The sequence below is a fragment of the Microcaecilia unicolor genome, chromosome 6 (assembly GCF_901765095.1).
Source record: "Microcaecilia unicolor chromosome 6, aMicUni1.1, whole genome shotgun sequence".
NCBI classification, from domain to species: Eukaryota; Metazoa; Chordata; class Amphibia; order Gymnophiona; family Siphonopidae; genus Microcaecilia; species Microcaecilia unicolor.
Window position 1 is genome coordinate 18,678,142 of NC_044036.1, and position 15,659 is coordinate 18,693,800.

General features: G+C 40.6%; 1 protein-coding gene across 1 annotated transcript; it reads left to right on the forward strand.

Moving 5' to 3' along the window:
- Positions 1 to 11,522: 11,522 nt before the first annotated feature.
- LOC115472039 (forkhead box protein D2-like) lies at positions 11,523 to 13,855 on the forward strand. The gene has a single exon (XM_030206079.1). It carries the CDS (start codon positions 11,935 to 11,937, stop codon positions 13,039 to 13,041), a length of 1,107 nt encoding a protein of 368 aa, XP_030061939.1. The 5' UTR covers positions 11,523 to 11,934; the 3' UTR covers positions 13,042 to 13,855.
- Positions 13,856 to 15,659: the final 1,804 nt, after the last annotated feature.

Genomic DNA, 15,659 nt, shown 5'->3' on the forward strand with positions numbered 1-15,659 from the left:
GAATCCGAACTGACTGGGTTTAAGCTAGTGATCTGATGAAATCCAGATCAAGAATTGCTTAATTGTTAGCTGAGCTGGAAAATGTGTGACTAAGCAATTGGAATTTAAATTTGTTATTAAAACAGAATGCAAGCTACGACTGTCAGTTCTATTACGAAAGAGGCATTGTCCCAGGGGCTACCTATACTACTCCTCCAAATCATTTCTATACTGATTCACACTATGATTGAGGTATAATGACTAGCTTTTGCGTCACGGTATATATCTGAGTGTATGAAATTTAATGCATGTCGCTGAAGGTCATAGACACTTATCCTCAGAAGCCAAAAGAAACTGAAAACAGCTTTCATGAAAACACGGTCAGATTCCAACTCGCATGGAACCTCAACCAAATAGAATAAATTGTGTTTGAAGTGCAAAAAAAAAAAAAAAAAAAGAGAGATACTTTTATCAAAACATTGACTACGGATTGATTATGTCTCTGATTTGGTCCAACCCATTCCAGGAATTATAGTAGAAAGGCTAAATGTTATTTTATTAAGGGGTGAGCGGGTTTCTGGAAGGTGGCTGGGTCTCTCGCTGTTTTGTAATTACAGTATTTGGCAGGGTAAATGTCTCAGACGAAGCCACCCTCTTACTGTCACCGCAGGAGCCCATTAGCCGGCAGCAAACCTGGGGGCTCCTGACATGTCAGTCACAGCCACCCAGCTCTCCCTTCCCACACTTCGTTTAATGGACACAGCAGCCCCTCTGAGAGCATCCTTGGTTCTTCCAGGTGAACCTTGTTCCTTAAACATCCCGTGTTCAGATACAATGTAACAGAAAAGCATAAAGTCAAGAACCGAAGAATGGACGGACTTTAGGAATCGAGGTGTGATGGAATACCCTGACTGCAAGTTTGTCACTTGGGGGGGGGGGGGGGAGGGGGGGAATTGCATCTGTCCAGAAATCTTGCTTGGGTTGGGTACGAGATTTACGCTCATCAGTGAAAGGGCAAATATTGATACACGAAGGACTATTTTTAAAAGGTCCACTACAATGATTTTAGAAATCTTACGTGTTTTGATTTTTCCCTATTACTTTTGATTTACTTTAAGACATAATTTTTTTTTGCTTTAAAAAAGTTCAGTGCCCTAAAATGGTAATTCTCCTCTCTATCAGTATTTTGGATATTCGTTCCAAATATTTCTGTAACGATTTATTTCGTTTTATTTGGGAAGCTTGCTTTTAACTTCATTTGGGGAATGTGCCTTCTTATCTTGTCAGCCCTCCTGACCGTACTATAGAAGGAAATGATAGATATTTTCAATCGTATTACCTAGATTACATTTGAACTAAAAAACACTTTTTCTTGTCCTCAATCTAATGTTTTAGGTTTTATTTCAAGTTCTTTCTTTCGTTCCCTTTTTCTTCTTCATTTTTAAAAAATAAGAATAAAAAAAAGTTACCTTCTATTTTAGACTCTTCTTCCTGAAGTCCTGGCACTTGGATTTTAAGGCACAGCTTGTTTCAGCCTGAAATCTGTATGGAGGTCCGAAGAAATCTCAGGGCAGGGCCCCGATCGACCCAAATTTCAGGCAGTGTCCTAACAGAAAGGAGCATTCGTAGCCTTTAGAACAACGTCAAAACGAAACAAAGGGAGGAGGTCTAAAATATTTCGTTTGGCTTAATTGCAGCTAAATTATCTGGCAGGTTTTATTAACTCTCCCGCTTTGTGACGTGTCTCCCTCACTTTTGATTCTTGGTTTAATTAGGACGTGACGCATTATTGGTTCTTTAGGCTCCGCTATTGGGATTTAAAAAGTGGGTCAGGAGCCTTTTCTTATTGTATATCTTAATGCTGACACGTTTCTCCCCTTTGCAAGTTCGTTATTGAGCGTTTTCTCTCCGTATTGGAGTCGTTTCTCCCGTGTTCTGCTAGTGAGATTATTACCTGGTATTTTCCATACTTTTCAACCTTTTGCACCACCTTGGAAGGAAGCAGTCAGTGCAAACTGTTGAACAGAAATCAAGCCTCTGCCTTATTTCCCTTTGCATCTTAAATATTACTCCTAATTAACCTTAATCGTTTGAAGTCCGCTGTACATTTCAGAAAGTCTAACATTTAAACGGTAATAAACGTCACACATGTCACCCTACAGTTAGGGTTTGCTACGTTTTAAAATCTTTGCCCTCTTTAAATCTCCGTTTGATTTTGACCCCTGGCTCTGATTTCTGTGGCAGAGCTCGGAAAATAAATGGCGGAGACTGAAGCCTTACAGATTCTCATGACACACGTGTGTGTGTGTGTGTGTGTGTGTGTGTGTGTGTTTTTGTGGGGAGGGGGGAGGGAGGGAAAGGGGGAATTGGTAAAAGCTCCTAAAAGACTGATCGGAAATATTAATAGGAATTTTTTTCAACATCCTGTTTTATTTTTATTTTTTAAAACCTTTTTATTGAAATTTTTTCTTAAAACTTTACAACTTGCAATTTAATGATATAACAGAACCGAAAAACATCCATTGTAACTAGTACAGAATTTCATAAACTGCTTATTTAAAGTCCAGGAGATCTAAAAGGTATCTATAAAGGTGATCTGCAGTTATGTTATAATGGCCTGTTTTATTTAATTCGAAAGGACTTCCGTTTATTCATATTGCTTGCAAAGTGAAATAACTAGTCCCATTGCTAAATTTTATCTAAAGATTTCATGCCCAGATTAGAATCTATCAGGAATGTCCAATCACGGCCACGTTTTCACCTTTCCCATCTAGGAAACACTGCGGGAGGAATCGCTTGGTCATGGAAAGAAATATAGCACCTGAACTCAGAATATGCTGAGCTATGCAATAATGAACGCCCTACAAAATATTATGAAAAGAAACGTGTTAAGACAAATAAGCAGCACCCAATGAAAATAAAATTTTTTCTGACCTGTTCTTGCGAAAGAAAAAAAAACCCCCAAAGAAAACCTTCCCTTATGCAAAAGAAAAGAACGTTTCTACCGAGGAAGGGCTCTGTCCTTTTTGTTTATTTGCAGTGAGAAGGAGGCTCGGCAATTCATATTTCGCAGGAGCACCTTTATATAGCATTCAGTTAAAATGATCTCACATCATAGGTTTGATCCCAAGAAGAAGCAGGGAGCGAAATTGCCAGGACCCCATTTGCGTGTGAACACAGAGCTGATAGAGAGCTCTTGAAACAAGGAGACATTAAAACAATCATTGCAGGACAGCAGATGGAGACTTCCATTTCACCCTCTGAAAATATCTATAATCCAGCCCCCCTCCCCCCTCTCTTTCCTATGCATGCGTGCATACATTAACGCATAATAAATCCTTCTTGCTGTGGAGGGGTTTCCTCCCCCCCCCTCACCCACGAGTTGCCCGTTCTCTCTGCGTTTAGCTCTGGCTCACCATTGTCACGGTAAACAGCAAAAAGAGATTAGCAGAGGATTGTTTCTAATTTAAAAAAAAAATTGTCTGCAAAATGTGCTATTTTCTTTTCTATAAATATTTTGCATTCAATTCAGAATCCCAACAGGAATTTAATTTTTTTTTTTTGCCCCCTCTGGGTGAGGGAAGTAGCATATATTAACCCGGTGGATTGGTCGAGTCAGGGCTTTATCTGGAGAAATCGATGTACTTCAGGGGAGGACCACTTGTGAAAAAAAATATGGTTAAGGACTGACCACTTGTTAAAGGCGCTAATCACAGAGCCTACTAGGCAGAGAGGGCGAAAATGCGAGCGAAAAAAAATTGCGAATCTTCAAAAATGTTGCATTTAAAGGGTGCTCAGTACATACTTCCTGTAGAGTATTTGCAATGACTTTTTTTTTTTTTGTATATAATTTTTTATTAAGTTTTTAATACTTATACAGATATTATCAATACTGCAAAGTATAATACAGCCATTAAACAATAAGCTTTTAAATCAGGAAATCAAGGAAATATTCTCTTTATATAACATGACTTCCTTAGACCTCAATATGGAAGAAAAGGGGGGGGGGTAGGAATATAGTGAAGTTATACATAATATATGCATAAATCATTATAATTTTAATTATGGTTCCATCATTCCTTGCTTCTTTATTACTCTACAGATTTCTTGCTGTCTAGGAAGGTCTGAAGTTGGTTAGGCAAATAATAGACATATTTTGTCTGATTTAGTCTAATAATACATTTACAAGGGTAAGCCAGGAGGAATGAAGCCCCCAATTCCAAAACTTTTGGTCTCATAGAAAGAAATATTTTTCGTCTTTCTTGAGTAGACTTTGTCACGTCCGGATAAAGCCAAATTTTTTGACCAGCAAACAAACGGTCAGTAGATTTAAAATATAAACGCATTATTGCATTTAAGTCCTGCTGAAATACAAATGAAACAATTTAGTGTCCCTCTTTCTGATGACTTTTTATACGTACACAGGAAAGACCTGGAAATACGCCCAATGGACCGGAACACCGGCTCTTTCTCTCTAGTATTGCAGACTGACACGTGTTTTCTGAACTAATAGGCTGAACGTGTGAATACTGATGGACGAGTATTGTAACCTCTGGTGTAATAATGTCCCCGGACATTTCCATAAACAAATATTTCGTTCAGCAGATCCATTTTCGTAACACGTGCTAGAATCACTGGTGTCTCTGCGCCTGGTTAACGTGTCTAATGGGGCTTCTTGATCAGAGGATTCATTTATTCCAGACTTAATAAGCGTTTCCGCATAACAGAGAGCACCTCATTTGTTCCGGTGAATTCATTTTGTAGTACAGAACACTGTGGCGCATTCCTTTCTGCTGGCGATTTCGGGATTTATCTCTGGAGCAGTGTGTCTTAAATCGAAGCGGTTTCTAACAGCAATAATCCTCGCCGCCAGTAGGAGGCAAGTTGCTCCGAGATGCTGAAAGGATTTCCTGAAACAAATCAATACAATACAGAGCAAAATTCTGCACACAGTCCCACTGCCAATCTACTATGATGAGGATTAAATTAATTTAAGCAGACTAATATAATCCGTCAATTAGGGCCCCGATCATTAACGTTTTTTTGTCCTTTTAGCGCCTATGGCAAACGTTGTAGGTGAATTCGACCACAGTGAAAGAAAATCTTTTGAATATTATTATTTTATAGACAATCAGGAAAACGTCACAAGTGCTTCATGTAGTCATACTAGTAAAGGTGAAACATGCTGTCTAGTCTCACAAAGGTAAACCGAAATAAACGGATATACGTATAGATTCAGTTTTCTCTCTCCCTCTCTCATTTTTAAAAAATCCTGGTTAAGTATTTGACGTGTAAAACAGCTTACAAGGTAAGAACAGGCATACAAAGGTAATCATTTAGTTTTACAGCGCTTCTCAAAATATTGGTATACTTGATTTGTTGACTAGGCGTGCAGGCATAAAATACATTTTATACAGATATAAACTATTTGCTTCCCATTGACTGGAGGTGCACGGGACGAATCCACCGAATGGATCTCCTGTCTGAGAGATAGTGTCAAAAGGAGTTGGATGAAAAATTTGTTTTTCCATTGCAGTTGTTATATATACAGTGGATGACTCAGAGAGATATATCGCTGTGCTAATGCTCCTGAGGACGCCGTTGGTGAAACACAGCTCTGTGTAGAGCTGCAAGGAAGGACTTTTTTGTATAAAGAAAACAGCTTTAATTTATGATATAGACTTTTGGAAGAACATGAACACAACTGGAGTGGACTGTGTTAAAGTATGGATTTTAAAAAATGATGGAGAAAAATATTAATAAAGAGTGGATTTTGTTAAAATTATATCTATTCTTATAAGGTTTTGTGATCAAATACATTTTATCAGCATTATTCATATGAAAGGCAAAACTCGAAACACTGCTGCTGCATGATGGTAAAGGATTGCAAAAATCAATCCGTCTGTTAAAAAGAAAAAGATACTGAAATGAAGGGTTGGGGGGGGGGGGGGGGGGGGTCAGCCATTTCTGCACTGGGTAACTTTGCTAAACATGGTGTGAGATCTGTTCATCACTTGTTTTCATGCAGTCATGAACTGAATTCGCTACGAGCCTGGTGTTTGCAAAGTGTTCCTGTATTTTTTTTTTTTAAACATGTTTCTCGCTGCCATCTTAATAGGCAATCGCCACTGTGAAACTTACAAAGATCCCAACCATTGATGCTGTTCCTCTAAAAAAACAGAATAGCCTGTTTGAGACGGAAGTATTATATTTTTTGAAGTGGTTTGCACCGATCTGGGGAAACATTGCTTTGCTAAACTGGCTGTAATTTAAGGACTTTACAGATTTAGCAAACTCTGGGGAGGGCAGCTGAAGGGGATTCTAAGACTGCTGTAGTCTGCCTTGGCTTTCAGCTATCTATGAAATTGATGGGAAGTTCCAACAAACCGCATCTGTCTGGTTTTCTGAAGGAGTTATCAACACACTAGACGTCTGACAGGCTAAATTGGAATTTTTTTTTTATTATTTTTCTTTCATTTTGAAATAGTAGCAATTTTTATTCTCTTTGCTTCTGATGGGATTTCGTCTCCTCCCCCCCTCCGGTAAAATGCAAGATATTCTATGCCTCTGTGCTTCAAAGAGAATAACATCCAGCCTGATCTCTTTCAAAGAGGCTAGCACCTAGGATAAGGCTGCTGAATTTGACTCGGAGTAATCAAATATGCAAGGAAGAAATTTAATATCAGATTATATGTGTGTGGTCGAAATTGCTTGCAGCTGCTAGGGAAATCTTTTATTACAGAATCGTTCGTGTAGGGTGTGCAACTACATTTTACCTAATAAAAGCCGAAATATTTTTGCTCCAGACTTATTGTTTTTTTGCCTGCTTATCGCATTTCCTGCTTCTCATTTTTTTTTGGGGGGGTGGGGATGTGCGAAGAGGGAGTTATTTTGAACAAAACAAGGACAAAATAGATTGAAAGCCTTGAATTATCTAAATTGTTTCCATTAAAACCCCAGACGTATATTATTAGGGTTATATACGAAATGTTCCAGATGTCTTGCTGTTGCTATCTCTCTCACTCCCCCCCCCCCATCTTAACCAATTAAGTGGATCAAATGTGTTATTTGCATTTACAATAACATCCAGACTTGATTTAGGTCTCGCAAGATATTTAGGGATGGTTTACTTTATGGATCTAGTTATCAAAAAGCTGTTTCAGCCCAACGAGTCATTGCAACCCCCTGGAAAGCACTGGTGCAGTTGATTAAAAACCTTTAATGGAATTCAATGGGCCAGTGGTTAGAATTTAAATAATTACATAATAGCTGTTTTTTTTAATTCTTCCGGCAGCTGTTCTGACCCGGTTTGCTAGTATCTTACTGTTTGGAGATTTTGCACCTGTTACTGGAGGAGAGAGGGCTGAGCAGCAGTGAAATAGAATTTATCACTGAAGTCTCTCACACCCTTAACTGTTATTTTTTTAAATTTTATAATAAGTTTATTAAATCATAACAATACACCACAGAAAATGCAACAGAACAAAACACACAATATGGTACAGAGTGCTGAGTTCTAACCCTAAAATTAGTCCTTATTGGATAGAAAAAGGTCTAAAGACTTCCATTTGCGGATAGCTGATTTGTATCCAGACAGGGAGAGAGAATACTGCAGATTGCTCCTATTTTTTATAAAGCAGAATCCAATTCCACCACCACATTTTAAAGTTTTTGGAATTCTACTTTTTCCCTCTGGAATGGAAAGTGATTCCCCCCCCCCCCCCCCATATGATCAATGTTATGGAGTTTTCTTGGTCTCAGACACCTGTAGGAAGTGGACTATTGGTTGATTGTCCAGTTCCTAACAGGGAAAACTTGTTAAATTATCAGCGACAATGGAATCGGACTGAAGCAAGACATCTTGGGGGAAGGAAAACATGTGGAAAAACAGGCCTGCCTCATTTTGTGCATATAAAAAAAAAAAGAATTTGAAAACAGATATTCGATCACCGCTACTATTTCTGGGGTATCTCTCCCCCCCCCCCCCCAGAAATAGTAACGTATTATGAAATCAGTAGTACCTCAAAGTCACTTATTTCATCATTTAAACGGATTTAACCTTTTTTTTCCAGTAGTAGTTTGAGGTGAGTGACATTCAGATACACGTTTTTATTTTCCTGTGCCCAGAGGGCTTACAAGCTTGTTTCCGAGGCAATGGAGGGTTAAGTGACTTTTCCCCAAGTAGCTGTGAGATTTGAACTGTGCTTTCCTGCTTATCAGCCCAGTGCAATGAGCAATATTCATCAAAAAATGCAACGTTTTAATTTCTAAGGGATCCATAATGTAGAGAGAAGAGTGTAAAAAGAAATCGGTAAGAAAATTATATATATATATATATATATATATATATATATATATATATATATATATATATATATATATATATATATATATATATATATATATATATTTTAAAAAAACACAACCCCAGATCAAACCTGTTCCTTCAAGTGGGATTGGATGCCCAGCAAAACACAGTACTGCGAACTTTTCAGGTCTTCAGAGACAGCATCTTAATGCGCTCGTACTCCACCACGGATTTTTTTTGGAAATCGGTGCAGGATCTGTGATTTGATTAAGACAAACTTCACAACCTACGAATGGAGAACAAGTCCATTCTTAACGTTATTCTTTCAACAGAAATTCGGGGAACAGAAACCTAGTAGGAAATAGTAAGGTTTTGGTAATCTCCTCAGAATAGTCTTTCGCTCTGTTGGAGCCTCTGCATCTGCCGGATATTTATTGCATTTGTATCCCACATTTTCCCACCTATTTGCGGGCTCAGTGTGGCTTACAATACATTGTGAATGATGGAAATACAATTTGTTACAGTACAATTATGGGTTACATTGTGAAGAGTTATGGGAAGACATCATTAGGGGCATAGAAACTATGGAATGTAACAGTGGGGAAATGATAGGGCGATCGAACAATAGCAAGAGAGCGTTAGGGTATAACAATTTTATCTGTGGGTAGATTTTTAAGTGTGGAGAAAATATGGGGGAAGAGAATTCAGAAGAGAGTGTATTGATGCATCTCTATTAGTGTGCATGGAGTTAAAATGTTAGTGAAATACGTTTTTAGAAAACTTTACTAGTGCCATTTCAGGAACCTGTAGGATGTGTAAGTAATCCGAAAATCTACAACTCATAAAAACCACAGGTGGATGTCTACAAAGTCTTCCTTACAAGGAGCAGCATCGCTGAGCAGAGAACATTAAATCTACAGCGTACAAAACTGGCATTTCACACAATTTCCTTTGAAAATAAATTGCACAGAATATACAGGTCATGCACATGACCCGAGCTTTGATACACATGCTCAGAAACAGGTACTGAACGTATTGGAGAACAGCAGCTTCGTGCAGTGAGCCTTGCAGCTGAGAAAAAACAAGATTATTCAGAATGTGGTAATCAATAGAAACAGAATAAAAGAAAATAAGATGATACCTTTTTTTATTGGACTAACTTAAAACATTTTTTTTGATTACATCTCTCTTCAGAATGTGGAAAAAAACAGTAGAATATCACCAGACCACATCCCAATTGAGTGGCCCTTTTACAATGCCGCAGTGGCGCTACCATGGCATCGGTGTGTGCCAATTTGGCAGTACCGCCTTTCTGGCACACCATTTTTAAAACCTTTAGCGCTGGGTAATCAGGCAGCATTTACCGCCAGGGTAGCGTGGGAGCCCTTACTGTCTCCGAAATAGTTGGTGGTAAGGTCTCCCCTAGGAAATGACTTTGTGGCCACATGGCCATTTCTGTTTTTTTTTTTTAAAGCCTTTTACCCACTGTGGGTAAGGGGGGGGGGGGCCTCAGTGGCTGGCAAACCCATGCACCAATGCCACTGCAGGATCCTTTTACAGCAGGCTTGGTAAAAAGGACCCCTTAATCGTAAACCTGGCATGTTAAAATCACAGTCGCATCATTTTCTCTGTTCCCGGTTTAAGTTGTGTATAGGTTGTCCCAGTCAGAGAGAGTCACCTGTTGACCACCTTCAAAGCCTAAGCAAGACACTGGGCTGTAAGAGGCCTGTTTTGAAGGGGTGGCATGCTAGTTTCAGCTCAACTATTACACAGTTATTACCATGAAAGAAAATAACGCAGTGTACATATATGTACAAAACAAATTAGACATATAAACAGATGCAAGTAAAATTAGAAATATTATTAGTATACTATAGTGTTTTTTCTGTGCAAAGAAACACACCAGTGATATAATGTTACATGCCATTACTGAAAGCCTGTTTCATTCACCCTCATTTATTTGATGTTGTTCACACGACTTTTAAATTGTGCGCACTTTTATCAAACAAGATCCCTGGGATTCTATATATCGCACCTTAATTTTTCCGCACAGAATAACAATGCGCATAACTTAATTGTTTCACTAGCTGATCAGTGCTGTTAATTGGATGTTAACAAGCAATTATCAGCACTAATTGGACATTAACATTTACGCCTATAACTCGCTAAGCATATTCTGTAATGTAGTGCACATAAATTCTAAACTGCACAGTTGGGTGTGGCTTGGGGCACGGTCTGGGCGTTTCTAAAATTTATGCCCGTTGTTATAGAATACACCCGCTCTGCGTCTAATTTAGGTGCCGGGATTTACACCAAGTAAAGCAAGGCTTAAATGGCTGCGATTAAATTTGATTGCGCGGAAAGGCGCTCGGTGTAATTCGATATACTGCATGGAAATTTAAGCCTATTCTATAAAATGTAGGCATCCCAGGCGTATTTTATTTCCAGGTGGAATGTTTCAGGCGCCATATATAAAATGCAGCCCTATAAGCTTCAAAGGAGCCCTTTCACTAAAGTTTAGCCCAGATGGGCTTCTTAGCATTTAGTGTGTGCTAAGCTTTAGCAAAAGGGCCCCAAAGAATTTGAGCAGCACAGAATGATTGTGTAAATAACTTTCCTTGCTAGCAGTTTTTGAACCGTGCTCCAAAAATGCCTGTTAATACACGTGGCCACTTCTGTTTCGAGCACGTGTGTATGTTTTTCTGTAATATATCATGAAATTCGTTATATATACGTCTTTGGAATGCAATATTCCCGAATGCCGCCGTGAGCTACAAACAGCCGCAGTTTTCACAGGAAAGGGTTTTGCAAGAGTTTTGCCAACCCAAAACACCAAATTAAAAATATAAAAAGAAGAAATCTCCGATACATTTTAGCAATCTCTAAACCGAAGGTAGAATGCTCTTCTTCCTAACTAACTTATGTATTTGAAATCCTGAAACATGCTCTAGCCGTCTGCTCCACTCAAACGCATTTGAAGGCAAGTCAAAAATAATACATACCAGAATAAACATAATTTTAAAAAGCTGTACAATGTATACGTGTGCAAAAATGACAGGTCTATTTTGGAAAAGCCGGTAGGTCCTGAGGATTGCCCCGCATTTCAGACGGATTTCTCGGCAGATGAGCGGACAAGGCTGGGGTGGGTGTAGGGTGGCGACGTCAGAAGCACGTGATCCCGGGCGTGGGATAAAAGCTTATCCTGAGCCCGGCAGAGCCGCAGTGTCGAGTTCCGCTGGGTCTCAACTTGAACTCGCTGCCCCGGTTTCCTGGACTAGGAGGTGGGGGGAGCGCGCACTATCCCAGCTTAACTCCCCCCACCCAATTTCCTCCCAGCCTCCCCCCCCCCCCCGCTAGGGTCACCAGCACCTGAGGCCCATCCTCCAACCCCCCCTCCTGCAAATGAAGATCTGTTTTGCTTAGAGATTTGATTTTCACTTGGGTTTATTTATTTATTTTTTTCTGGCGGCGAGGGACGAGCTTGGGCCGCCTGCAGCGGGACTTTGCCGGAGGAGAGTGGCGGGACGCCGGACCGACCAGCTGAGGGCAAGCTCAGCCCTCTAAGGGGGCACCGGGAGTTGGCACTGGCAGCAACCTGCAGGGACTTTCCCCTTTTAGTTATTTATTTTTATTATTCTGTTTTTACAATGACTTTGGGGACCGAGATGTCTGACCATTCTGTGCTCTCTGAGGACATAGACATTGACGTGGTGGGCGACCTGGGCGCCAAGGAAGGCAAGTGCACCAGCTACCATTTGGACCACGACTCCCAGGGCCACCTGGCCAGGAGTCAGCAAGATGAGGAGGAGGAGGAGGAGGAAGACGAGGAGGATGAGGATGATGATGAGGAGGAAGCCGCCTCCCTGCAGCCCTCCCCGGGCTCTGATCTCCACCATCACCTGGCCCGGGGGCCAGATAAGGGCGGCAAGAGCGCGCTGGTGAAGCCCCCCTACTCCTACATCGCCCTCATCACCATGGCCATCCTGCAGAGCCCCAAGAAACGCCTAACCCTGAGCGAGATCTGCGAGTTCATTAGCGGCCGATTCCCGTACTACCGGGAGAAGTTCCCCGCCTGGCAGAATTCCATTCGCCACAACCTCTCCCTCAACGACTGCTTCGTTAAGATCCCCCGGGAGCCGGGCAACCCGGGCAAGGGCAACTACTGGACTCTGGACCCGGAGTCGGCCGACATGTTCGACAACGGCAGTTTCCTCCGTCGGAGAAAACGCTTCAAGCGGCAGCAGTCGGGCGACCTCCTGCGGGACCCGGCCGCCTTCCTGCCGGGCTTCGGCTACGGACCTTACGGCTACAGCTACGGGCTGCAACTGCAGGGCTACCACCACCAGCACCACCCGGGGGCCAGCTTTCCCTTCCAGCCGGCCCACTGCGCCCTGCCCCCTCCGGCCTCGGTCTTCTCCAGCCCCGGCTTGCACTCGTTCCTGGGGGGCGAGCTGGTCCGCAAGCCCTTCTACCCCCAGCTGGGCTCCAGCCTGCCCATCCTGCAGTCCTTGAAGACGGACAGTCAGCACAGGCCCTCTTTTTCCATTGACAATATCATCGGGGGCTCCGTGCCACCGGCTGCCCCCACCTCACCCTACTCGGCCCAGGCTGGGAGCCAAGCACAGATGCTGGCAATGCTGACCCCTACCCTGGCCCCCCTCCAGAACCATTTAAACTTGACGCACGACAGCATTTTACAGACTGGACCGAACTTTGCAAGTAAAATCACAAATCTTAGCAGCTGTCATTTTTAAAAAAACACAAATACAAACAAACACATTTCTGATCCTGTGTGTTTTAAGGTAGGAATTATTCTACTTCTGAGACTAATTTGGCACCGTCCATGAACACTATTTTTCCTTCTTATCCTTAGGGGAAAAATGCATTCATGAAGTATATTTATAAAAGTGGTTTGTACATATGTAAACGTTAATAATGGACTTAACTGGTAAATGCCACATTTTATAAACGAGTTAGCACGTTAAATGAATATAGAAGGCCCTAAAACTTTAGATTTTTTTTTTCTGGATGATGAGACCTATTTTTTTTTTTATTATTTTTTTTTTTAGCGAGGCCCAAACTTGCCCACAGAAAGGATTTCATCGCTTACATAACCTATCCCCCCTTTTTGCTGCCTCATCCATTTACAAGGCAAGTTTAGACGTATTTACTTGCTTGGTGAAAACGTTCATGACCTGGTCTGATAAACTTCCTGTTTGATCTTTTTTTTTTTTTAATGGAGCACTGTTATAGGTCACCTAAACTCAGGATTGTTAAAAAAAAATACTAATGTTGGTATGCACACTAAAACGCCCGATCAGGAGATCTAATTTCTATTATTTTAAGGCAGTTTTCTTTTCCCAGAATGTGTGCTTTTGTGTATTTTGTAATTATTTGTATATAGAAGATGGAAGATGTACAGCGTACATACCTCTAATTTTCTGTTCAGTGGTTGTGCATCGGTTTAATCTATTTTATTGAGAGAATCTGTGAATAATGTTGATGGCGTATGTGAATCCCCATGGCCCCTCCCACACCTGTCCGCCATGTCATTTCGTGTAAATTAATAAATGCTTGTGAACTCTTAAAAAAAACAACCTGTCTTCTTATGTATTTTCTTAATTGCACTAATTAAACAAGGCCTGTCAAATTTCCAAAAGTTTTTAAATCCAGATTATGCCTTAAATATGAAACATCTAATTGTGGAAATGGATAAAGTTTTATTTTATCTAGGCAAGTAAAGGTTGATAGATGTACAATGAAGTTCCATAATTAATGGTGGGTGTAAAGGTGTAAAGCGCAACATTAAAGTTGTTTAAAGTGTTCTACAGAGAAGTATTAACACTTAATACTTTTTATTCACACACTAGGATGAGATTAAAAGTATAATCGAATGGATAGATCACTTGCGTAGCTACTTTTAAAATGAACAATGAATGGAACTCGAAGGTCAATCAAAAAGTGGAGTCAGTGATTAGGGATCAGATGTCAATACATAGTAATATTTACTGAGGAAAGCTTGGAGAAGAATGTTAATTTTGTTCCCTTAAATATACAATATTGGATGAATTTCGAAACATTATGAATAATGTTCTTACTTTATAAAACGACTGAATATGAAAGCAGGGGGGGGGGGTGATAATTCACCAATAAAAACACATTTTTTAAAAGCATCGATGATTCAGTAAAAGCATTTCTAAAGAGGTAACAATTTCTTATAGAAATAATTATTTACTAAAATAAACAGTTAAAACAAAAATGTTAGCCTACAGAAAAGGTTTACTGCTTTGTGGGTCCCGAAGCGGTATATCAAGGAAAAAATTAGTGGGGAGAGGGACAAAGAAATAACCTTGACATCATTAATCACGGATTCTTTTCCTTGACAATTGCGGAAGACGCGCTCTTGCGGCGCAAATTTAAACAGGGTTGTTTTACAGCTGAATGCAAAGGGTAAAGCATAGCACAATAGCTGATCCAGGCCAAACCAAATATTCATTTAAAGGAACTTAATGGAGCCTGGCCCTAGGGAAACCGTTATATCAGGGTACTGAATTTGTGTGGCTTGCCCCCCCCCCCTCCCTCACAAGTATCTTAATCCGCATAAAACCCTTAGCTGTTTGTTGATGTTATAGCTAAAACCCAAGATCCCCCTCAATGGTTTGCCCAGTGAGTGGTCTCACGTCTCGGACACACACATTTGCTTTTGAAAAGCGATCTTCTCCCAGGCACTTTCATGCTCTCTTTCCTTTTGGGGGGTTCCCTACAAAAGAGCTACAAGACTCGACAAGAGCGGAGAGAGAAAGAAGGCCAATCTGAATCCATTTTCCGGTTTGCCAAGCACATGTTTTGGGAATGAAGGAGCCAGCAAATCCCCTTTATTGGACAGAGCTGTGTGCAAATTGGTAAATTGCTATGTGGGGGTGTTTCTAACGAGCTCATTTTGTTCGGGGTGGCCCTGGTGCCGGAGCCTTTGAAGGGAAGCTGAAAAAACACAGTTATAGTTTCTGTTCAGACCCCTCCTTCAGATCAGCTTTAATCGCTGAGGGTTCTTATAAATAACGTTTGCACGCACAAAAAAAAACCAAAACGTAGGGAAATAAAGAAAGGCAGCTCTGAAAGTTCAGGAAAGGCAGAGAGGGTGCAAGTGAAATGGGATAGAAACTCCCGAGCCACATTTGCATATACATAAATAAAACGGGCAATTGCCATTTCTTATCAAAGTTTAATCGGTTCCTGCGTGCAACTGCGTGCACTGTTAATATATATGTATATTTATTACAAGTGAAAAAAATATGCAAGCGATTCATTATAGTGTCCTACGATTTTCTTACTTCGTGATACTTAACGCAGGAATCTGCGAACTAAAGGTTTA

Coding starts and splice junctions, on each gene's coding strand:
- LOC115472039 (XM_030206079.1), top strand. CDS start 11,935: ATGACTTTGGGGACCGAGATGTCTGACCATTCTGTGCTCTCTGAGGAC.